The 25040-nt window shown below is 37.9% G+C and overlaps 1 protein-coding gene across 8 annotated transcripts; it reads left to right on the forward strand.

Annotated features, from left to right (window-relative positions):
- Positions 1-638: 638 nt before the first annotated feature.
- pfkfb4a (6-phosphofructo-2-kinase/fructose-2,6-biphosphatase 4a) lies at positions 639-24431 on the forward strand. Of its 8 annotated transcripts, none has more exons than XM_028447586.1 (15): positions 639-931; positions 2246-2311; positions 9471-9587; positions 9801-9897; positions 9977-10040; positions 10136-10210; positions 10835-10891; positions 10968-11089; positions 12814-13021; positions 13099-13245; positions 14579-14683; positions 16986-17115; positions 19262-19324; positions 19410-19474; positions 20740-21323. In XM_028447586.1, the coding sequence occupies exons 3-15, from the start codon at positions 9476-9478 to the stop codon at positions 20797-20799; spliced, it is 1305 nt and encodes a 434-aa protein (XP_028303387.1). In that variant the 5' UTR covers positions 639-931; positions 2246-2311; positions 9471-9475; the 3' UTR covers positions 20800-21323. The 8 variants fall into 8 exon arrangements, with proteins under 8 accessions (XP_028303387.1, XP_028303385.1, XP_028303386.1 ...); XM_028447585.1 differs by lacking the exon at positions 639-931 and adding an exon at positions 1059-1197; XM_028447588.1 differs by lacking the exon at positions 639-931 and adding an exon at positions 1256-1273.
- Positions 24432-25040: the final 609 nt, after the last annotated feature.

Genomic DNA, 25040 nt, shown 5'->3' on the forward strand with positions numbered 1-25040 from the left:
TCAACATGGCTGCTGCTTGGTTCAAGAGTGTGCAACGTCAGATTTGTTTGGACTGCAATGGTACCATTCATTCATAAATTATTTCATTAAATTGTCTTGAATGCAGCTTTGCAGAACAGCTCAATGTTGGCAGGTTGTCGTGGTAACTCAGGATAGGTTAGAACCGCTAAATGTTGACAGGTTAGGGTTAGGGTTGGACTGCAATGATACCATTAATTAATTATTTCATAAAATTGTCTTAAATGCAGCTTTGCAGAACAGCTCACTGTTGACAGGTGGTCATTTTTCTGTAATTTGTTATCCTTTTAGGCATTTTTATGTAATATTGTACAATTTTTGGAGTCATTGTATATATTTTTGCTATTATTTAGTGCGTTTTTCTGTCATTTTGTGTGTTTATTTTGGAATGGAGATGTAAATGAGTGCATTTATCCTCTGATGAAGAAGATATGGGCTGCAGCTCTGGTCCATGACTTTAAACAGGACAAGTGATCTTTTCTTTACAATGACTGTGTTCCTTTGTCACTTTTCTCTAAAGGAAGTGCAACTAAATATTCCATCTGAAGTAATAACCACTGTTTGGGAAATTCTCTGAATTATGAAATGTGTGTGTGCATTCTTCTTATCTGACTGTAAACTTTTAGAGGTGTGTGTGTTTTTCTTGAATGTCACGTCCTGCCCAATCAGGGCTGGGGACATTCTCCAGCTGTCAAAGGAGCAGGAGGAGGAGGAGGAAGAGGAAGAGGAAGGTGCAGGTACTGCCTGCCAAATGATCATACCCATTTTTATCCAAAGAAACGCACACGAACAGTGGGAGTGACACATATACACGGTGAGTGTGTGTGAAGGCAGCATCAGAACAGCTCTGAGCTCCATCTGAAGGACAGACACACCATGAGAGGCAACGGCTCCACAGCCAGGGGTGGCTCTGGTAAGAGAGAGAATACACACACACACACACAGGGCGAGAGATATAGACGTAAACAGGAGTGTCTCTGTGTGTGTGTGTGTGTGTGTGTGTGTGTGTGTGTGTGTGTGTGTGTGTGTGTGTGTGTGTGTGTGTGTGTGTGTGTGTGTGTGTGTGTGTGTGTGTGTGTGTGTGTGTGTGTGTGTGTGTGTGTGTGTGTGTGTGTGTGTGTGAGACCTTTAGCCCAGATCGACAGCTGCACGAGCCACTGTGACACCAGCATTAAGAGTGTAAGAAAGAAAAAGAGTCGATTCAGCAATATATCGCGATATTTCACAGCATGATTATCGCATCGATCCAAAAAATGTAATTACCACATCAGACCATGTTAAACTACCTCACTCCTCAATGCATTTCAGTTTGGAAGTTGATTGCACGTTATTTTCATAAAACATACTGAACACTTTTATAGATGTATGTGGTTAACTTAATTTAACTTAACAGATTCAGAATGTACTGCAGAAGCAAAAGTTCAACTTTTTTGAAAAACATAATTTGACAGTTTGATAAACATTAAACAGAAAAATGCTGCTTATCAGGTCTTTGAGGTTGTAAGTCAGTAAATCTAAATAACCACACTGTTTATTTGTTATTTTGATTTGGTTTTAAAACAGAATAACCAAAGAACAAACAGTACACGGATTGATAAATATACCACTTGTTTTTGATATTCAGCAATATATTGTGATATTTCACTGCATGATTATCGTATCGTCCAAATCGATTATTACTTTTAGTCATGTTTTTTAACAAAAAAATCATGTAATTGTCACATTCCTCAGTGCATTTTTACATGGAAGTTGATTGCACTTTATTTTCATAAAACATACTGGACACTTTTATAGATGTATGTGATTATTTAAAAAAAAAAGAACTTAACAGAATTAAAGTCTGTTGTGTTTTGAAAAATGTAATATGACAGTTTGTGATGAACATTCCACTTTTTTATTAAATTACAGTTAGTTACCATTTACTTGTGCTTGCAAATTTAAAAAAAAGATAAAATAAATTGTATTTCATAGCATTTTGTACTTGTAAAGGTCAAATTTGTAATTATTGATATCACAATATTTTGCAATGTTTAGTATCAGGATATATTGTTTCACGACATGCAAATCATGAATTGTAAGTATTAACATTAATAATAATAATAATGGTAATAATGATTTCACTAAAGAATCTCAGTGAAGATGCTGGGGTTTGTTTTCACTACTCTCTGTTTGATGATGATGATGATGATGATGATGATGATTCAGCTGAAAGTGCTTCCCTGTGCAGATGATCCAGTGCTGTAGTTCAGCCGAATATGGACCACTTTGATCTCAAATGGGCCGCAGGATTTATGTAAGAAAACAAGGAATTTCCAAATTATTTTGCCTAGTTTGCACTTCCACGTGTAAATAACAATGCGTACAAGTCTGCAGGATCTTCACTTTAATTTTATATTTAATTTAGGGAAGTCTTGTTGACTAATTTAAGGAAAATTGCACGTTTAATTGGAATAATTGTGAGCTCTTTCCACAATTTGCAATTAAAAATGACTGCAGTCATGTAATATAATGACAGGAGAATTGCAATTATCTAGAAAATATTGTAGAGTTTCATTTCATTTAAGTATTTGGACAGGCTAAGATATCGACAATTAAATTAGTTGGTAATTTACGCAACGATTCATGTTTTCTCTGTCATTTTCACTTTCTCCTGCGGGCCAAATCAGATGCTCTAAAGGGTCGCATTTGGCCCCCAGGCCTTAAGTTTGAAACCAGTGCTGTAGGGGGATATGCTCCTAGTGGTGCATGGACATGCACTTTTACATTTTACTTGACTTTATGTTTGTTTGTTTTTCTTTATTGCAAACAAAATATACAAACCAGTCAGGCAAATACTACATAATGCAATGTTTAGCATTAAAATATTCCTTCAAGAATACAAACATATTAAACAACACAGAAAACATAAAACATAAAATAAAACACGTAAAAATAACACTAAGAAAATACATACACACGTAAAAAAAATATATAAAAAATTAAAGTTTCAATAAATATATTGTTTTTTAATAAAGATTAGAGGTCTTTGGCGAATTTGGATTCCATACATTTTAGGCATTTAATGCAAAGTTGAAATTGATTTAAGAATAAGATGAATAGAAGGTTGAGAAATTTGGCTTTATGAATAAAGAAATGACATGACTTTGTTGTAGAGCAGGGGTGTCAAACTCATTTTAGCTCAAGGGCCAAACACAGACCGATTTTATCACAAGTGGGCCACAGGTTTTAGGCGGGAAAACAAACCATTTCAATATTCATGTGGTAAAGTTTGCACTTCCAGTTATAAATTAGACAAAGTATGAAAGGCATCAATAATATCTAAGCAATAAGTGACAGACACTTAAATGTCCTTTTATTTTATTTTATTTATAGTTTTGACCAATTGTTCTTTTACTTCAGAATCAACTTTATTGGCCATGTAATGTATGTTATACACACAAGGAATTTGCCTTGGTGAACTGTGGTCTCTCATTAAATAATAACAATCAACTAGAAAAAACATATAAACAGTAGTTAAAAAATAATACGTGCAAAACTAAATAGGATAATATAGCTAGATAATAATAATAATAATAATAATAATAATAATAATAATAGTGCAGTGGAGATTAAGGAGATTTGTGGAATAATTTGAGAAAAAAAAACATGATTTTGGGGAAAGAAAAGTGTTCTTTTAAGAACAATTTACAACTGAATTATTTGGTCATTTACACAATGATTCAGAATCGGAATCAGAATTGTTTATTTGCCAGGTACAGTTTAGAACAATACTAGGAATTTGACTTGGTAGTTGCAGTGAAAGAACACACATCAACACACTGGAGCAGCCATTTGTGGCGCCCACATATTTAGGTGAAAAAGGGATGAACAACAGCAGGAGAGGTGAGGAGAAAAACGGCCAGTTTGAGACTGGTTTCCCTAAACAGAGAAGGCAGTGTAAAACCAGGAAAAAACCGCCTCCGCAAACATACATTTAATTATGTTTTCTGTTATTTTCACTTTCTCCAGTGGGCCAAATCGGATGCTCTGAAGGGCCAGATTTGGCCCCCGGGCCTTGACTTTGACACGTATTGTAGAAACTGTGTAGGAGGAGCTCAGATTAGCTTCCTCTTCCCATACTCAGTGACTTTATCTCCTTAAAAGATCAGAGCTGACAAGGAAGCATATCAACACATAAATCTTGTTATTATGTAACAATGTACTTTTTATGCACATTAAAATGTAGGCTACTGCATGTGTGTGTGAGCCAAATAATGATGAGCTGACACAGATTAGATTACAGTCAGAGGGAGAGAGAGGTGATGCTATTTAATAAGAAAAACATCATCTCAGCATATCCAGGTCACACATGCTGTATCTCCCATAAACAGGCCATGCCTTAGTTTAATGTAATCTACGCATCACATAAACAGATGGACTGATAATGACTTTTCATGTCAGCACTACTGTATAAAGTCCCAGTTATTGTTTAGACTGTGTGAACAAATAGCTATGGTTTTTATTAGGGTTTTCACCCTTAGTAAAGAGAAATAACGTTGCAACAGGGCCATCTAGTGGCTGTCTTTATTATTGGAAATGCAACTTTTCAAAAAGTATTTTGAAAAAAACATCCTTCAAATTAGACCTAGGCAATATATCCCGATTTACAATAAATAATGATGATAATAATAATGATAATAATGCATTGGATTTTATATAGCACTTTTTCATTGACACTCAAAGCACTTTAGATAGCATTGCATTTCTCTTTTATTCTACACACAGTGGTGGTGAGCTACTATAGTAGCCACAGTTGCCCTGGGGCAGACAGACAGATGGATGGATATATATCTAAGACACACTCTAAGACACACAAACATACCGACACACCTTCCAAGCCAGGGACATAGGCAAACCTTTCTTAATTTTTAACCTTATATACATATTTTTAAAAATATATATAATTTTGTTTAACTTTGCATGGTGATAAATGAAGAAATGTGCATTTTATTTTGATTAATGAATTCAAACAGTTCAGTGTAACACAGGGTTATAAGAAGAAAGCATATTAGTTAAAAAAAAAAAAATCCTGACAATTTGTAAAGAAAAAAAAAAAGAATAAGATTGTGTATTTTGATTAATCAGGTTTTTCTCCAAAATATTCAAATTGAATTGTTGGTTAAGTGTATCCTTTATTAATAATAAAGCTCAATTATCTGAACATAACAAAACAACACTTACTCAAAAAAAATTTTTTTTTTTTTTATTGAAGTCATCTTTTTGTATTTGGGTCATAATATGGGTAGTACATTTGTTTCTTTATTATTCAATCATAAATAAATAAATAAACATTTCATTTGAAGAAGACATTTTCAATCAAAGTTAAAAAAAAAAAAAGTGTTCACATCTAAAAAAAAAAAAAATAATAATAATAATAATTTGAGTCCCAAATAATAGCATTTGCATTTGAACAATTTTTTCTTTGATTGAAAATATTTATTTTTGATTGAAAAGTTGTTGTTGTTTTTTTTTCATTGAATAATAAATAAATAAATAAATAAAAAATAAAATAAAAAATAAGTAAATAATTGAATAATAAAGACACAAATCTATCTCCATCGTTGCTAAATGTTGCACCAAAAAAAAAGTTGCTGTTTAATTTTGATCTATGTTGAAAAACGTGTTGTTCTCGTTTCAATGGAAGCTTCAAAGCCTCGCCCCGGTGTTCGACAACGCGATCATGTGACTACTGCGCATGCTCTCTTGCGCTTTGATGTTCCCTCTCCGCTGACGTTGAGCCGCGCTAATGAAACATCGAACTCCCTCCGAGCCTCAGCACGGGAAGAAATCCCGTGTTGGAGCCTCTGCCGCGGACAACCTTAGCGACTCTCCGGGCGTCATGGCGGACAAAGCGCTGAGCAACCCGCGGGAACTCACCCAGAACCCGCTGAAGAAGATCTGGATGCCGTGCAAGAACGGCCTGCCTGAGACTCACATCTCCCAGCGGAGAGGTGCGTAGTGTACGGGGAGGAGAGTCGGTGTCTGGCTGTTTGTTTGTTGGGTGGATAATGAACTACCGCCAGGATGATGGTGCTCATCCTCCCGGGTGGCTGCGGGGTGTCCCCGGGTCACCGGGTTCTCCGTGAGTGGATGCGGCGGTTTTCTGTTACGTAATGTCCACTGGTACCTAGGGATGGGAAATATATCGAGATATATCGCATTTTTTCTTTTGGTGATATAAAAAATGACTATCGCCTATATTAGAATATATATATATATTTATTGCTTATTTTGTATTAAAATACAGCATAAAATGCACAGTTGGATGGATTTCAGAGTGTGTCCTAACGCAGACCTTCCCCTAAAAAAAAAGCTACACTACAGAACTCACTCACACGTGCTGTCCTTTAAAGGATAGAAAGCCCTAAGTAATACATATTGGTCAGCAGTATGTTACTGAATGTGTTTGTGGCATTTTACGTCAGCAAACCCTGAGATCCTCATCAACTGTGTCATAACTTCATTCCAGCAAGTTCATGTTGTCTTCTTTTTTAGAACATGTTTTGTGTGTTTTTTGAAGCTGGCATACACTGTGCATTTTTTTCTTTTTTTCAATCATTGCACTGAGCTCCAGCTCAAACTGAGACTCAATTGCAGAGCCTGAATGTGTGCAGCTCACCATTCATGTTCTCACACTGTACGGATCGACACTCTGACACAACCTGACTGCTCACACTGTACGTCCATACACGACACGTCGGAGTCTTGTTTCTGGAGATGCAATGAACAAATTAGAAGAAGAAGAACTCTGAAGCGTCACCATTGAAACAGAAGAAGAAGAAGAGATCGGTTAGGAGCATGCGCACTACCGGAAAATCAATTTATGCTACTTCCGCTTAGCTTTTTTCTACTTCCGCCGTGCTGAGATAAAAAATTTAATTTCAAAGCTAATATTATTTGACGAGTGCTGAATGGCTCCTTTTCTTGCACAAAAATGCACAACTGCTCAATATACGAGGCAGGAGAGGTTCCAACGCCACCAAGAAATGATAGACAAGTTCATCTTCAGACACCGCCATCACCAGACACCGACAAGAAGGAGCTCAGGAACATGATTATAATAAAACTTTTTTTTTTTAAATCAGTATAACCCAGTACGGGTACATCTCAGTACGTTACAGTCACGTACTGAGATTTTAAGAGGAACTCAGTACGATGTGAACTCAGATCGTGACAACGGAAGTGGAGAGACACTCTCAAATCTGAGCAGAGAGAAAAGGCAGCGATGTGATGGACCAGGAACTGGCTGGACAGACGTGGACAGTACGGTCCGTCACTTTACAGTGTGAGAGTTTGAGGTAAGATGGTCCATGGCACTGCTTCAACAGTGACACCCTCACGAGGAGCGACCAGGATTTCAAACATGTTTGATTTTCTTACGACCTTACGATTGCTGATCAGGAGCTGGTCGTGAGGTGTTCATTGCTTCTCGTGAGCCCATGTATACTAGAGTTGTCACGATACCAAAATGAGTCACCACGATACTATACCAGTCAAAGTATCACGGTTAGATAGAGTTCCTTTATTGTCATTCAACATAACATCAGGGATGCATTTGAATTAAATTACGTTGCATTAGCCACAACAAAAACAGTTGGATAAGCATCGAGAATACAAGAGTAAAAAGGATACGTTTTTCATATTTTAAATTTTGTGATCATTATAGATAATTTGTTGCCATTTTGTGTATTTTTGTTGTTGTTTTATTATATATTTTTTTATTTAATGTGTGTTTGTGGTTTTTTGTGTGTTTATTAGTCGTTTTGTATATTTTTAACACCTCACTGATTTTTAACACCTCACTGGAGACATGCACCGTACCAGCCTGTTTTAAGGCCTCCACCATCGTTCCTGTCCCTAAAAAGCTGAGGATCACAGGACTTAATGACTACAGACCCATCGCTCTGACATCTGTGGTCATGAAGTCCTTTGAACGCCTCATGCTCTCCCACATCAAGGACATCACCGACCCCCACCTGGACCCCCTGCAGTTTGCCTATAGATCCAACAGGTCAGTAGACGATGCTGTAAACCTGGCTCTCCACTTCATCCTCCAGCACCTGGACTCCCCAGGCTCCTACGCCAGGATCCTGTTTGTGGACTTCAGCTCTGCTTTTAATACAATAATCCCAGCTCTCCTTCAGGACAAGCTTTCCCAGCTGAACGTGCCAGACTCCACCTGCAGGTGGATCACAGACTTCCTGTCTGACAGGAAGCAGCACGTGAAGCTGGGAAAAACCATCTCTGCTCCCCGGACCATCAGCACTGGATCTCCTCAGGGCTGTGTTCTTTCTCCTCTGCTCTTCTCCCTGTACACCAACAGCTGCACCTCCTCTCACCAGTCGGTCAAACTCCTGAAGTTTGCAGACGACACGACCATCATCGGTCTCATCGCTGATGGAGACGAGTCCGACTACAGGTGGGAGACAGACCGGCTGGTGTCCTGGTGCAGCCAGAACAACCTGGAGCTCAATGCTTTAAAGACAGTGGAGATGATAGCAGACTTCAGGAAGAACCCAGCCCCCCTCACCCCCCTCACCCTGGGAGACTCTACAGTGAGCTCTGTAGAGTACTTCTGCTTCCTGGGGACCATCATCACTCAGGACCTCAAGTGGGAGCTGAACATCAGCTCCCTTATCAAAAAAGCTCAGCAGAGGATGTACTTTTTGCGGCAGCTGAAGAAGTTCAGTCTGCCAACAAAGATGATGGTGAACTTCTACAGCTCCATCATCCAGTCCATCCTCTGCTCCTCCATCACCATCTGGTACGCTGCAGCTACGGCCAAGGACAAGGCCAGACTGCAGCGTATCATCCACTCTGCAGAGAAGGTCATCGGCTGCAATCTGCCCTCCCTCCAGGACCTGTACGCCTCCAGGATTTTGAGGCGTGCAGGAAAGATTGTGGCCGACCCCTCCCACCCCGGTCATAAACTGTTTCAATCTCTCCCTTCTGGTAGGAGGTTTCGGTCCATCAGGACCAGAACCTCCAGACACAAAAACAGCTTCTTTCCCTCTGCCACCATCCACATGAACACACCCCAAGTCACCCACTGAACCCCCCCCCCCCACCCGATCACCACCTCCACCAGCTTGATACCTGCTGCACTGTATATATATATTTATATTTATATTTATCCTATTTATCCTTTATTCTCTATCTATCCTTTATTTATCCCTCATCCTTTATATTTATCATTATTATTATTATTATTGTTGCTGGGTTGTGCTTTGTTGTTCTGTTTTTATTTCTTTTATTTCTTTTTGTTGCTTGTTTTGTGCACCAACCACCAAGTCAAATTCCTTGTACTGTCCTCAAAACTGTACATGGCAAATAAAACATTTCTGATTCTGATATTTAGTTTTAAGTTACTCACGACCACCAACCCTTCCTCCTCCCTCTCTGCTTCTTTTCAGTGTGTATGACCAATTGTCCGACACTGATCGTGACTGTAGGACTTCCTGCCAGAGGAAAGACCTACATCTCAAAGAAACTGACTCGCTACCTTAACTGGATTGGAGTTCCCACTCGAGGTAAGATGGAGAAATGGTGCTTTGGGAAAAAAAGAGGAGACATTTATCAAATTTAAAATTGTTTTTTACTAAATATATATATTTAGTAAATAGGTCAAGAATCAAAAAACAAAACAACAATAAAAACAAAAAAAGTGGGGGGAAGCAATCGTTAAAAAGAAATACATAAAAGGAAATTTTAAGTTTTTAATTAGTTTATTGTAACCCCACCAGAGTTCAACGTTGGACAATACCGGAGAGACTGTATGAAGATCTACAAATCCTTTGAATTCTTCAAGCCAGATAATGAGGAGGGGCTGAGGATCAGAAGGTAAAATATTGTGTGCTTATGCTGCTTTGTGACGGCTTTGTGACATTTGTGTGTGTGTGTGTGTGTTTGCTCGTCACAGACAGTGTGCGTCAGCAGCGTTGAACGATGTGCGACAGTACCTCACAGAGGAAGGTCAAGTCGCCGTGAGTACTTCTGTTCAAAGAGCAACGTGTTGTACAAATGTTAGCATCCAGCGCTAACGTGTGTGTGTGTGTGTGTGTGTGTGTGTGTGTGTCAGGTGTTTGATGCCACAAACACCACCAGAGAGCGAAGGGAAACCATCCTGCAGTTTGCGGAGCAGAACGGATTCAAGGTAACCTGTTGAGTTTAAGGCCTGTGTTGCTAACGCTGTTAGCGACAGCGCTGAGCAGGGTTGGTGTTAATTATATTTGTAATTGTGTATTTGGTAATTAATTACATTTATGGCGGAATTGTAATTTTAAAAGTCTGTTGCTCTCGTAATTGTAATTTAATTGTAATTGAGTTTAGATAATTGACTTTGTAATTGTAATTGCCATGAAAATTCTATAGAAAATTGTCAATTTTAATTTAACGCAAAACTGGAGAACCATGTTACAATTCTATGTACAGTTGTACACATAACAAATATTAAAATATGTTTCATATCAAGCTTTCCCACATTTTACCATTTAAAAAAAATAAAATAAAAGCCTAACAAGGTAATTAATAGATAAGAAAGAAATTAGATGATAGATATTTGTTTTAATCATAAGAGATACTAACAGAAAGCTATCACAACTTTTATTAGGTTATTTATTTCAGGCTTAGTAATTGACTTTCAGGGGATTAAAAAAATATTTTAATTGGAAAATATGCTGGTCACTGTAATTTAAATTGTAATTAGACATGGGTAATTGAAAATGTAATTGACCCCAACCCTGGTGCTGAGTCGACGTTGTGGTTCTGCTTTTTTCAGGTGTTCTTTGTGGAGTCTGTGTGTGAAGACCCAGACATCATCCAGGAGAACATCGTGGTGAGTGTTGTTTAGTCATAAAACCACCTCCTTTCTACAGAGCGCTCACTCCTCTGTTGTTTGTGTGTGTTTGCAGCAAGTGAAGCTCGGCAGCCCTGACTACACTAACTGTGACTCTGAGGAAGCAGTGGAAGATTTCATGAAGAGGATCAAGTGTTACGAAAACTCCTACGAGACACTGGATGAAGTATTGGACAGGTGAGGGACAGAGGGCTTAGAAAATCACTTCAGTAGACCTTCTAAGAATTAACGTCTGTTTTAGCTAACGTTGTTACACATTAGACCATCCGTTTTATGTCGGAAAGTTGTGTGTAAATGTTTGATATTGTCCCAACATTTGTCAGTGAGTGGTTTCAAGAAGTGAACTCTGTCATATTACATCATATTTTGTGTGAGAATTGACATCTTAGCCTTGTAGCCATAAACTTGTTTATGCTGAAATACAGCGTGTAAATGCATGTGAGGATATATTCCCAGTCATATAGTAATATCCGCTTGATTTTGTTTAGAAAAATAAATAATAAATAATTATATTTATATTATATAATATTGCTATTTCCGTTTCAGGAAGTGATTTCCTTTTTAAATAGGTAATATTCTCACAGGCATTTTTGTGTTTGTTTACCTGTTGTAGCTTTATAGGATTACATCAAACTGGATTTCGACTAAATCTAAAGCAAAAATTCTGGAGGGGAGCCAGATTAATATACAGAGTTGGGGTTAATTACATTTTTCAATTACAATTATGTCTTCAATCGTTCATTTTCAATTACAACTCAGTTGCTATTACGGTGGCCGACAAGGCAAATACGTATTTGGCAATTTAAAAAAAAATTGGCAAATAGAATTGTTGGTGTGAAAGACATCTTATGTGTATTTAGTTTTTGATTAATGTCCTTTTATGTTGTTCTTGTTACTAATTAAATTGAAAGTAATAATGCAGGAGAAGCAAAAGACTGACCGTGACCTTAAATATGACCTTGAGCGAAGGTAAAGGTCACACATTGAAAGGAAATGTTGTTCAATGGTACCAGTCTGAGCACTGTATCTCAATTTGTGGCGAAGTTATAGGGAAAAAAAAATACTATTATTATTGATGTTTTTTGTGACTTCATGAACTTTGACCCCTACCAATATTTTCACTGGTAGGTCGTACAGCTTTGGTCCAATTAAATCAAATACTCCACTTGAGATGAGCTTTTCATAAATGTAAGCATCAAACTTGTTTGATAAATATTCATGGAGATATGGAAAATTTTGGTTTTTGACACATGACGCGACCTTAACCTTGACATTTTGGCTCCAAAAAAGGTCAACAAATCATCCTTAACATTGCCCTTATTAGATGACATACTGTACGTGTCATTAGTGCTGCATTAATAGCCTAAGAGGAGTTCTATGACAAAGGAGTTGCAGAAGAAAAATAATAACTCCAGTAAGAATATTTTTTTCCCCGTGAAAGTCAATTACAATTATGTTCACAATTACTAAAGTTCAATTACTAAACTTTTAATAAATATATATTTCTATTCTATAGCTCATTTTGTAATAAAATACTTGATTTAGGAGTCGCTGCTTTTACTACTTTTTAGAACAGCATGAAAAACACAGTTTGATGGATTACTGATAACAAGATAGACTCCAAAACTTACTCACATGTGCTGTCCCTTATAGGAGTAAAAGCCAAAAGTGACACATATTGTGCAGCTCTTTGTTAATAAATGTGCCTGTGTGGCATTTTGCATCAGCAAATTTAACCTAGAATTGTTAATTCTGGTCAGACATTATTGAGCTAAAAATATTGAGATTTGAACTTTGAAGGACTGACTCCATCATCTTTCAGAAAAGTCCCAACATGTAGCTAATCTGTTCTAAACCGTTAGAATGAACTGATCACAGGTCTTCTCCTGCTCTCCTCTCAGGGATCTGTCTTACATTAAGATCATGGACGTGGGTCAGCGCTACCTGGTCAACAGAGTGCTGGACCACATCCAGAGCCGGATAGTTTACTACCTCATGAACATCCACATCACCCCACGCTCCATCTACCTGTGTCGCCATGGGGAGAGCGAGCTCAACGTCAAGGGACGGATAGGAGGAGACTCGGGCCTCACGGCCGGGGGGAAAGAGGTGGGACTGACTTCCTGCTGCAGGACGATCAGCGTTAGTTTAACCCTAACTGTAATTACTTTTCCTTTTGTGTTTAGTTTGCGAAGAAACTGACCCAGTTCATCCAGGCCCAGAGAATCATTGACCTGAAGGTGTGGACCAGTCAGATGAAGAGAACCATCCAGACCGCAGAGGCGCTCCATGTGCCGTACGAACAGTGGAAGGTCCTCAACGAGATCGATGCAGTGAGTGTTCTCTAAACTCTAAATCTTTAGGTGTGAAGTAGTGCTGTGCGATATGGATACAATTTTATATCAAGATATAGATAGATATATACCCTGATAATGATTTATATCCCCATATAGTATTTTTTTCTTAAAATTACATGAAATGAATGGAAAATTGCAATTTTTTTTTTCAAAATAAACTAAAAACAAAAATATGCCAAAATAAATGGCACTTCTCCTTTAAAAATCTTCTCAATGAAGGAAGTTTTGTGACTTTTGCTACATATACTGTGGTCACGTGTTCAGATTTGTAAATTTGTATGTGGAAATGCCACCAGGGGGCACAAAAAACAACAATTATGGCCACTAGCAGCGTTCTATTTTCTGCATCTTTGTGGTGCTAAGCTAAACACTTGATGCTCATGCTGGAGCACGGCCTGGCCAGTGTTAAATGATACAGAATTAGGCTGAGATCTGACCAGCCCATTCTAGTGGTTGAAACAATTTCAACATTAAAGGGGACATTTTATGAAAAACCCACCTTTGCTGTGTTTTTGAACACATATGAGGTAACTTCAGTGTCCACCGGCACACAGAATGTGAAATAAATCTGTCCAGTCCTTTGTTTGTGGTGCAAACAGAGAAAACGAGTTGAATCGGGCTTTGCTTCGAACTCCAGCTGCTGAAGACACAAGAAGGAAGTGGCTGGATTTCATTTTTAATGGCAATTTCTCCTCCGTAGTTGGGAAATACTTGTTAGCTTGTGCCAATCACTTCGACCCCGACTGTTTCCATAACCTCATAACTCGTTTCGGGACACCCCGCGGAACAGAGGGGTTGGAGGAGGGGGAAAACGGAGCGCTCTGAAAGAGCTGTTTTGTACAGGGTCTTAAACCTCCCCATTTGCGTGATTCATGTTATGTTTTGACCAAATCCAGCACAGATATGTCATTTAGACCACAGGGAGCAGTTTTAAAAGGTGAAAAATTTGTATGATCGTCCCCTTTAATGTGCCCAAATTTGCACTTCCAGTTATGAATTAAACAAAATATGGAAGACATCTAAGCATAATAATTTTTGCTTAATTTTTTACCAATTTCTATTTAAAATGTAGAGTTCTTTCAACAACAACTTACAACTGAATTATTTAGTAATTCAGGTAAATCACTTTCTCTTGCGGGACAAATCGGATGCTCTGGAGGCCCCGGGCCTTGAGTTTGACACATGCGATAGAGGATTATATCGTACATTAGACATTTTTATATCGCATTTTTATATATGTCCTTTTAGGATATATATTTATATCGCACAGCTTGAGTGTGGAGTAAACGTGTGTGTGATGTGTTTTCAGGGTGTGTGTGAGGAGATGATGTACGAGGAGATCCAGGACCATTACCCCCTGGAGTTTGCCTTGAGGGACCAGGACAAGTACCGATACCGCTACCCAAAAGGAGAGGTCAGTGAAGAGGGTCCTTTTTTTAAATTGATTTTAATCATTGGTTATGTAACTACAAACGCACCCTGAGCCAGATGGCTGCTAGCCACAGATGCTACGCTCATTAGCGCAGCTTCTCAGACAGATTTGTCTTAACACCAGATGAGAGTAAACAAAGACTTTAGTCACGTTAAAGCGCGCTAACAGGCCCGTTATTGTGAAGGATCAAAGCCTGCTGGTCTGTTCCCACCTTTGCTTCATCCCATTAGCGGCCCATTAGTCTCACAGGAGAGGATGGATGTTGGCATTAGCCGGTGTCTGCTGCATGCTGTGTTCTATCAGAGCAGTGGTTCCCAACTCTTCACAGTCCCCTACCCCTTCAGACATTTAATTTGAAGCCATGTACCCCCTACTCCTGCACACGTTAAAAACATATTAATATAATGTCATACACAATGTAGCCCTACAGAAAAATTTGTCTCGGAATTTTACCTATCCTGTTATGGAATATTATATAATGAAAAAATTACAATAATCTATAAGCACACATGAAAACATCTTTTTCAGAATTATCATTTGTTCACTTTATTTATTTATTTAATTAATTAATTAGCCTACTGGCATTTTCAATAATTAACCAATCAATTTTTTGGAGAAAAATAAATCTACCAAACATTTGTTGATTGAACAATATCAGTAATGCAACATATTAATTAGTGATGCACTGAAATTCCGGCCAACAAATGTTCTTTTCTCACCAAAAAAAAAAAAGCAGACCGAAACGGGATGTTTTGTTAATTTGACTCTCGTTTAGAAGCCCATTCAGTTATCGGCCTGTACAATATTATTTAATGTATGAGTGGTGAGTTAAACATTTTATTTTATATTGTGCAATGTTGGACTGTCATATTTTTAATTGATTCATTCTTTGAAGCATTAATATTAGATAATAAAATTGGAATGTTTTAATTTAGTGAGGTTAGTACACATTCAGAGCCATAAATGCAATCGGACTAATAATTTGCATTATCATTTTTTTAAGTTTTCTGTTTTGATTTTTAATTTTTTTTTTTTTTTGTTTTGACCAAGAATTTTAATTTCAGTGCATCCCTAATATTAATCACCCTGAAACTGCGAAATACAACTTGTTACATCTTCATTGAGAAGGGTGAGGTTGAGAGGATGAACAGAACTCTAATGTTTGGCTGTAGGGTTGTAACGATTAATCGTAAGGCAGTTAAAAATTGTATCACGAGTCATATCGATTTTCTGAAAATTGAATCGCAGTACTTTTTTTAAACGCTATATATTTATCCTTCTCTTGTCCAAATGCTGAGGCGGCTGGCGGAATCTGCTACTGCTTTCTTTCTGGCCGCCTTCTACTCTTAAACATGTTCATAAATGATTCCTCACCCCTTTAGCGCCGAAAGAATATCTCTAATATTATGTGAATATCTGTAAAAGTCACATTTTTCTATTAGCTCTGTCTGCTAGCATAGCATCTCTTCTTCACTATTAGAATAGCTGTATCCCAACTGACCACTGGGTTACCAGCGCCCTCTGCTGGTCCAAACAAATATCTGACATAAATACAGTGCAGACTGGTCCAATTGTTAAGGCACAAAATACATTTTCAGTTGCACTTTTAAAAAGAAAAAGAACTAATATGCAGTTTTGCATTGTTTACTATAGAACCAGAATTTAAATTAATAGGCTTCTTCTTCATTTGTATTATTCCTTTATTTATTTCATTCAAGCTTTATTTTTAGTTAAATTGCATTGTTTTGAAAAGTTTATCAAGGGATTCTTTTGATAATGAAATAAAAGGAAAATAGTACAGTATTACTAATATAATACAATATTTTTCAATCATTTGTCTACAGTCCCATTTTGTAAAATAAATCATGAGAGAATCGTATCGTGAATCGTATCGGGAGTTGAGTGAATCGTTACATCCCTATTTGGCTGAATTTCATATTTGCATTTTTTTATGAGATTGTTTCTCTATGTGAGGCTGTATGAGGGGGCTCTGCATCTACTGTCCATTGCCATGCTAGTATAGCTCAGCTAGCCACATGTAGGGTTGCAAACATCTTTGTCCACTGTACACCTTCAATATTATATTTCTGTGGGCTGACTAGTGCTAACAGTTCTTGTGGAAGACTACTGACTACTGGTCATTTATATTTTAGTTTCCAATGTTCTCACACTGTTTTTAATTTGTATACACATACCCCCTATGACAATTTGTATACCCCACTTTGGGAACTTAGGCTCTATCAGTTTGAATTGCTTTGTTTTAAACTCCCTCGCTCTCCCTCAGTCCTACGAGGACCTGGTCCAGCGGTTGGAGCCGGTCATCATGGAGCTGGAGCGGCAGGAGAACGTTCTGGTCATCTGTCACCAGGCTGTCATGCGGTGCCTGCTAGCATACTTCCTCGACAAGACAGCAGGTCAGTCCATATGTACAAGGAATAGATCCAATGTTGTTCACCTGAACCTGAAGCTAACAGGCAGACTGGGTTGATTTAATGTTGATTTCCATCTTTGCTTTATTTAAAACCCTGCACATCCTGCGTGTGATGTTTGCAAACACCAAGATCTACATCAACAGCATCACAACTTAATTCCATCAAGCTCATTTTGTCTTCCTTTTTGGAATAATAGGTTTCATTTATTCAGACAACTTTTTTCAGGAAATGTTCTTTCATCTCCTTTCAACATGTTTTGGCTGTCAACTGTCAGTCTTCTTCAGAGGTATCTGCTTGTTACTTTTAATGTGTCCTTCTGAGGACACATCAAAGCAATCTTAAAACATATCAAGCTAACCTTATGAGGACACATCAAAGTAACCTTATGACACATCAAAGTAACTTATGACACATCAAAGCAATCTCATGACACGTCAAAGTGTCCTTATGAGGACACATCAAAACAATCAGCAAACGCCTTTTAGGAAGACTGGCAGTTGAAACATGTCAGGAGATCAAAGTAAATTTGCTGCAAAACTTTTTCTGAATAAATGAAATATAACTTTGTTGTAATAAATTAAATTTCTTTCACTGAGAGATAAAGCTGACATGTCGCCCTCTTGTGGTCATTTGAAAATTCTTCAGTCAGAGCAGAGGGTAATCATTTTTTTACTTATTGGACAGCCATTTACTGATTTCTATAACCGCTTGGCTAGTGTGAGACGAGTTGTATCAACCTGCAGAAGTCTGCAGTTGATTAGACCACTTCCATTTAAAGGTACCTATGCTAGTCATGTTTAAACAGGATTCCCGCAGATCCTTAAAAAGTCTTAAAAAGCCTTAAATTCATGAAAATAAAATTAAAATAAGGCCTTATTTGTCATTAAAATGTCTAAAATCAATGTTTCAAAGTCTTAAATTTTATCACATAATAAGTATGATTTTATGGTTGTGATTAGTCTCACTTTTCAAAATAAATGGTAATATTTGTTTTTAGGAATACTGTATATATAATTTACTGTAACATTGTGCAATCATGACAGCGGAACCAACTACAAAACAGAACAGTGACGTGGTTGCGGCGGGACTCTATGCAGATGCGCGTTCTGATTGTAGCAACTTTTTACAAAATGGGGAAATGTAAATTTAAGGAAAATTGTGCTTATTTTGTGACGTACTTTTTTGCATGATTTTTAAACTACAATTCATAGGGATCAGCTGTGATGTCAAGTTGTTGATCTTGGTCCCACCTGATTTCTGATTTTCCGCTCTATTCTGGAGATCTTTTCCCCATATTTTGTCGAGTATTGCTTTATTTATGAGCTCTTTCTGATGTGTATGAAGCTGTAATTGTGAGCTCTTGTTGTGAATCGGAGCAGCCACAGCCGGCAGTCAGCTGAACTGTTTACATACGTGACGTAACGGAGATCGCTCTACACGACTCCAGGGAGTAGGAGAGAGAGACAGAGATTGACAATTAAAATCTGTTAGAGAAGTGCACTTCACTAATGCTACATCATGATGTCACTACGAGCGTCTGGGGTGGACATATTGACCACCACCATGTAAAGAAAGTTACCAGACTAAGTTTCTAGTACTAGATATGATCTGTGATAGAGGTGGCAGGTAAAATCTACTACAGATACTCTTTAAAACTCCACCAAAAGGAGGAGAAATCTGTTCAAAATAAGAAGGATTTCCTCTTTTCTTTTAGCTTTTTAAGTTTCATTCATAAACAGTTAGAACTGTTGAAGTATAAGGTTCAATAAAGCTGTCTTGGTAGTAATAATTACTCTTTAGTCAATGTTTGCACATGTATTACTGTAAGTTAAGTCTATATGTCATAGACACTAATCCAGTTTACCAGCTTTTTGTCTCTTTAAAGAGAAAATCCTACTTGATTATTTAATTACAAAGTTGTTCCTCCCTTATTATGTGAATACTTTCCCATGCCTTCACTGCCCTGTTGAAGTCATACTGGTCAGACTGGATTCAGTTTGGCCTAAAACCAGTTGTGTACCAACCCATTTAGAAACATTGTGATGTGCTCAAAATAAAGCTTTTCTGTTTTCTTTGAGTTGATTCATGACGTGTTTTAATTTGTATTTATTTCTGTGTCCACATACAGAGGAGCTGCCGTACCTGAAGTGCCCACTACACACTGTGCTGAAACTCACCCCAGTGGCCTACGGTAAGACTGCGCTGTGTGCTAATGGTGGATAAATAATGTGCATGTGACTCCTCTGATCACCTCACACTGTGTTCACTGCCCTCAGGCTGCAAAGTGGAGTCAATCAGCCTGAACGTGGACGCAGTCGACACACACCGAGAGCGACCAGAGGTGGGTGGAAACACACACACGCGCACATATTAAACAAACTATACTGACACACAGACAGAAAAAGGTTCTTACTCACCTTTTCTTTCACTTTGGTTTATCTGAGTGGTTTTTAGAAAGTGTTCTAACAAAAGGTCTAATGCTCTCATTGCTGCATTTTTCCCCACTCTCTGTTGTAGATTAGGGTGTCCCGATCCGATATCGGAAATTGGTCTGATATCAGTATAAACCTTTTTTTTTTTTTTTTTTTTAAAGGATCTGACTGTATCTAAAAAATCTGATACAAGCAGTCCATTCCAGACTCTGCCATAGCACTTCTAGAACTAAAAACTAATAGTAAAAAATAACTGAAGTTAACTTGATTTGTTATTTTTTACATGAATTATAATTAGTTTTTAGGTTGTTTTTTAGGGTCTTTTTTTTCTTCATTTTTTCTATTGTATTGTGTAATATTTGTATGTTGAAGTCTGACTTTTGGTAAAATTGTACTATTAGTATTGGATTTATCAACCCTGCGATGGACTAGGTGTACCACCGCCCAGTACCCAATGAGAGCTGGAGATTGGCACCGGCAGACCCCCGCGGCCCTGACAAACAGGAATAAGTGGGTCTGAAAATGGATGGATGGATTTATCGATCTCTTCACATGTTTCGACTGCCAACTGTCAGTTTCCTCAGAGGCGTCTGAAGAGAGACTCTCTTCTCCAGAGACCATCGGGCGACAGGGAGAAAGAACTCACAAGAACACATCAAAGCGATCAGCAGATGCCTCTGTGGAAGACTGACAGTCGAAACATGTCAGGAGATCAAAGTACATTTCTTGAAAATAATTCTGTCTGAATAAATGAAACCTTTACATATTAAATCTTTCATTCATTCATTACTTATTATAGAGTGTGGAAACAGAGAACATAGTCCACATTTCTTTAACCAATGGGTTACAGACATTTTAATAGTAAACATTAGAATATTCTACAACTGAAACTATACTTGAATAAAATACATTTAAAAAGCAATTGAAGACACTGAAAAAAAGTTTGTCTGAACCAATGAAACCATAATATATTATTTCAAAAAGAAGACGAAACAAACCTGGGGGCATTAGATTAGTATGTAGGATTCATGCTGGATCGGGACACCCCTAGTTTTAGATACATTTGTGTTTGGTCTGATCCTGAAAGAGATTTTTATTCTGGTGATTGTCCGTCACTAAAAAAAACATCTCATGCTTTGTTTTGATTCCTCCTCTTTGTCTCCTTATCGAACAGAATGTAGACGTGTCGCGGATGTCAGACGAGGCTTTGCTAACAGTGCCATCTCACCAATGAGGCCCTCGCACCACTCTTTACGCTCTTTGTTACACACTCTGAGCCCTTCAGACGCACAATAATACTTCACCGCACCGTTTTTAGTTTTTTGTGATTTTGCTTTTTCATTTATGTTTTTTAGCTGATTACATCTTAAGACATGGTGATTGTTGACTGGAATCCAGTTTCTAATAATCGATTATTAATCCTGTAATGGATCTTGTCGTCCACATTCTCCCATTTTTGGAGAATGAATTAAAAGCTGATGAAGGTGTGTTAACGCTGATGCTGGAAACTCTCACTGTGAAGAAGTCACTCTTTTAATCTCAAATAATGGATGACAGTTTTATTTTTGTAATGCACATCTTGTTTGTTGAACTGATTTAATAGTGTTTACTCATAGTTATTGTTGTTACACTTTTACAGCATTCCAGAGTCAAACTGTGCTTTTTTAACGGAATCCTCTAACATAAAAATGCCATCTGTGTACTTTTTTTGTTTGATCTTGTCCGAAGTCCATGAACCTGTGATTACTGTACGTTTGTGAAGATTTCAACAATCTATGAAGTTTATCTGTTCACTTTCTGTAAATAAACTCCACTCTAACAGTCAATGAATCCTTACCACACTCTTTTTTTTTTTTACTTTCTGCCATTTGAAAAACAATGGCTCTGCTTTTGTCCTCTGTATCTTAACATCAGAGGCTGATTGCGGTGCTCACTTCCTGCCACACATACCAGTGCCTCACATTCATTAACATTCAGTTTCCAACTGGGACGAAGGAATAACTGCATTCATTCATTCAGGCCTTGAACAGCTCACCCATTGTAGCTCACGCTTCATTGCATTTCACACAAAGCCTCTATTTGTTTTAATGTTGACACTTTATTTGAATATCAATATTATTTTGGAAGGCAAACAGCTGCACAATCATTAAACATGGGACGTCATTTTAAACTGTCCTTTGTTCCAAAAGATGGTAGTCACATGAGTGGCGTGGGAGCTGTGTCTTAGATATGGGAAGGATGTAAATTTGGGATGCACATCAGTTGTGTTCCTTTTAATCAGGGGGTGTTTTGGCCTTTTTAACATTAGACACCCTCATCAAAGGTGGCCAGCTACAGGGTGATCAAGCATGAGCTTGCATCCCATAACTGTTTTCCACTCTGTCCTATCTGCAGCTTTAGGCCACCTTGGCTCAGGTGGTAGAGGGGTTGTCTTCTGATTGAGAGGTCGGGGGTTTGATCCCAGTCTTTACCTGTCTATGTGTCCTTGGGCAAGACACTGAACCCAGTCCTATTGCTGTGTGAGGGAAATGAGCTATATAAATTGATTCCATTTACCAAGTGTCTTCTCTTTGATCTCTTCCTTTGATGTTCTCTGTGGCTGGGTGGAGTCCTTCACCAGGCATTTCTGAAGTTGTACCAACCTCTTTAGAAACATGGGTGCTGATGCTCTGAAAACTGTGGTTTTGTTCTCGTCGCTGTGCTTCAATCGACTAATTTGGCTGGTTGCTTAGTAAGAAGTACTGATCAATGCAACTCCCTTGCCGTTCAAACATCGTCCCTTTCCTTGGTGGATTCTCAGCCCCTCTAAGTGTTGATATTTCTTCAGCCACTGGTGCACATCTGTCCCATGCCCAATCATGAGCAGCCTGGGTGTTTTATTGGCACAGCCCACAGGACTATGTAAGGCAGGGGGAGTGTCCTCTTCCCTGAGTCAAGCCTAAAGCTGAGCGCATACCTCGACCCAGGGGTGGACTGGGACAAAAATTCAGCCCTGGCATTTTCAATTCAGATCAGCCCACGATCGACAGACACCACGTAAAATCGTCATTAAGTCAGCGATGCATAATTAGTGGCTCTCAATTTTAATTATTATTCACCCAGAAAACCTTAAAAGGGGGAAACTTTTTAACCCCTTTTTCCAACTTCCCCCCATTTTTAAAAGGTTCTGACACTTTTTTTTTTTTACTTTAGCGACCTTTTGCCAATAAAGATCTTTTTTCCCCTTTTTTTGTTGAGTTTTGCAAGTTCTTTTTGACATTTTGATCCAATTTGTCCTTTCTTTGATTTTTTTTGGCCACTTTTAATCCAAATAAGCTACATTTTTCCCAATAATTACCACTTGGTTTTTTTCCCTACATTTTGCCCTTTATCGCTTATATTTGCCACATTTTGCCTATGTAAGCTACCTTTTTTCATACATGCCAACTGGTTTCTCTTTATTTGCCCATTTTTTTGGCCACTCTTAACTGTTTTTGGGCCATTTTAGTCACATTACACTTTTTTTTGCCATGTTTTGGCCACTTTTGGACCTTTTTTGGCCACCTGATAACATGTTCCACTCGCTCGTACAAAAATAACCCAAAAACCTAGCTGACTGGACCAGCCCACTTTGGATCAACCGCCCACCGGGATGATGTCCGGTATGCCAGGTGGCCAGTTCACCCCAGCCATGTATAAGCCTTATATCAATCTGAAGTTTCAACATTTAAAGAGAACTGCATCATATGTTAAGGTTTCATTTATTCGGACAATTTCTTTCTCTGGGAAATTTGATCTGACATGTTTTGGCTGCCAACTGTCAGTCTTCCTCAGAGGCATCAAGTGATTGCTTTGATGTATCCCTATAAGTTATTTCATAAGGAAAGCATCTACTGCTCACTTTGATGTGTCCTTATGAGTTCTTCCTTAAAATGTTCCCTCATTCTTGTTGACGTTAAAGCTCCGCCTCCTGATCTCGTTGGCTTAGTTCAAAGCTTTGACGCTTTCCTTGTGAAAGAACTCTCATCAAAACAATCACTGGATGCCTCTGAGTAAGACTGGCAGTTGGCAGTCGAAACATGTCAGGAGATCACAGTAGATTTCCTGGAGAAAATGTCTGAATAAATGAAACCTTAGATATATTATTTCAAAAAAGAAGACAAAATTAATCTGATGGAATTATTACGCGTATCACACGCAGGGTTTAGAAAAATGTATAAAAATAGAAAATCATTTGATCTTGGAGCAGAGAAAACAGGAGCGATGTGATTAGTAAATAAAAATTGAGAACTAAGCTTGTGACGTGTGCTGCGTTACTTCTTTCTTCCAGGTTGTGAACATCAACCGTACGACTAAAGATGCTCTACAGACGGTTCCTGCTCACTTCTGAGGAACTCAAACACTGATGGAGTCACTGCCTGCTCCTGATTCTTATCCTCCACATCTGTGTGTGTTCTTATTTAAAGGCTGGACTGTTGTCTTATTTATGAATCAAATCGTTACTTTTGTGAATCCTTATGTGCTTAACTGTGTTTATTATTATGCAGGTCACTGTAATGTACTTTAGAGTTTTAAATTATGATTCTTCTGCTGCATGTGACTTGTTACTGCGTTGTGCAGATTGTAGCTTCCAACCTGGAAATGAAGTTGTACTTTTTTGTAAACCAATGAAAGAGGAACAAAATTGTCTAACGAAGATCAAAAATGTAACTTCATTTGTTCACACTTGGTTACATTTATATTGTGTATTTAAAATATCTGTCGAGATCGATGTCTTATCAGAAAGGATTGTACTCAGATGTTTTAGTGAAATACCAGCACAGCTGTAACACATTTAAGAAAATGTAAGCCCAACGTCACAAAAAATAAAAATGTTATTTTATCAAACGGTAATCTTTTTTACATTATGTACACATACACATTCTGATGTGTAGTTTTCAGCCTTTTTTCCAATGAAATTCTAAAATACATTTTTAAATAATATGGTGTGGTTTTATTTATCCTGACCACTTTTTTTTCAGGAAATGTCCTTTGATCTCCTAACATGTTTCAACTGGTAGTTTTCTTCAGAGGCGTCTGCTGATCACTTTGCTGTGTCATTGAATTTCGAGTGATAATTCCAGACTGCCGTGAGACAGGTTAGTTTTACCCTACTGATGATTTGTTGTTGCAATAGTAACCCTGTCATTTTGTCTTATTTTGGAATAATTTAAGGTTTTTCAGTAAATTCACTTTTGATCTACTGTCAGTCTTCTTCAGTGGTGTCTGCTGTACGCTTTGTGTCTTTGACTTCCACATAGAAATTCAAGCAAGTTATTCAAAAAGAAGACAAAATGACCTTAGTGGAATTACTAAGCTGAAGTCAAAAACACATCAAAGCGATCAACAGATGCTTTTGAAAGAGACTGGCAGTTGATGGTCGAAACATGTCAGGGCATCAAAGTAAACTTCCTGCAAAAATGTTGCCTGAATAAATAAAACTTTATTATATTAAAA

Source organism: Gouania willdenowi, chromosome 5 (assembly GCF_900634775.1).
Source record: "Gouania willdenowi chromosome 5, fGouWil2.1, whole genome shotgun sequence".
In the NCBI taxonomy this organism is placed as follows: domain Eukaryota; kingdom Metazoa; phylum Chordata; class Actinopteri; order Blenniiformes; family Gobiesocidae; genus Gouania; species Gouania willdenowi.

Coding starts and splice junctions, on each gene's coding strand:
- pfkfb4a (XM_028447582.1), top strand. CDS start 5,804: ATGAAACATCGAACTCCCTCCGAGCCTCAGCACGGGAAGAAATCCCGT. Junction 9,898..9,976: donor GAGGGGCTGAGGATCAGAAG/GTAAAATATTGT, acceptor TGCTCGTCACAG/ACAGTGTGCGTCAGCAGCGT. Junction 10,892..10,967: donor TCATCCAGGAGAACATCGTG/GTGAGTGTTGTT, acceptor GTGTGTTTGCAG/CAAGTGAAGCTCGGCAGCCC.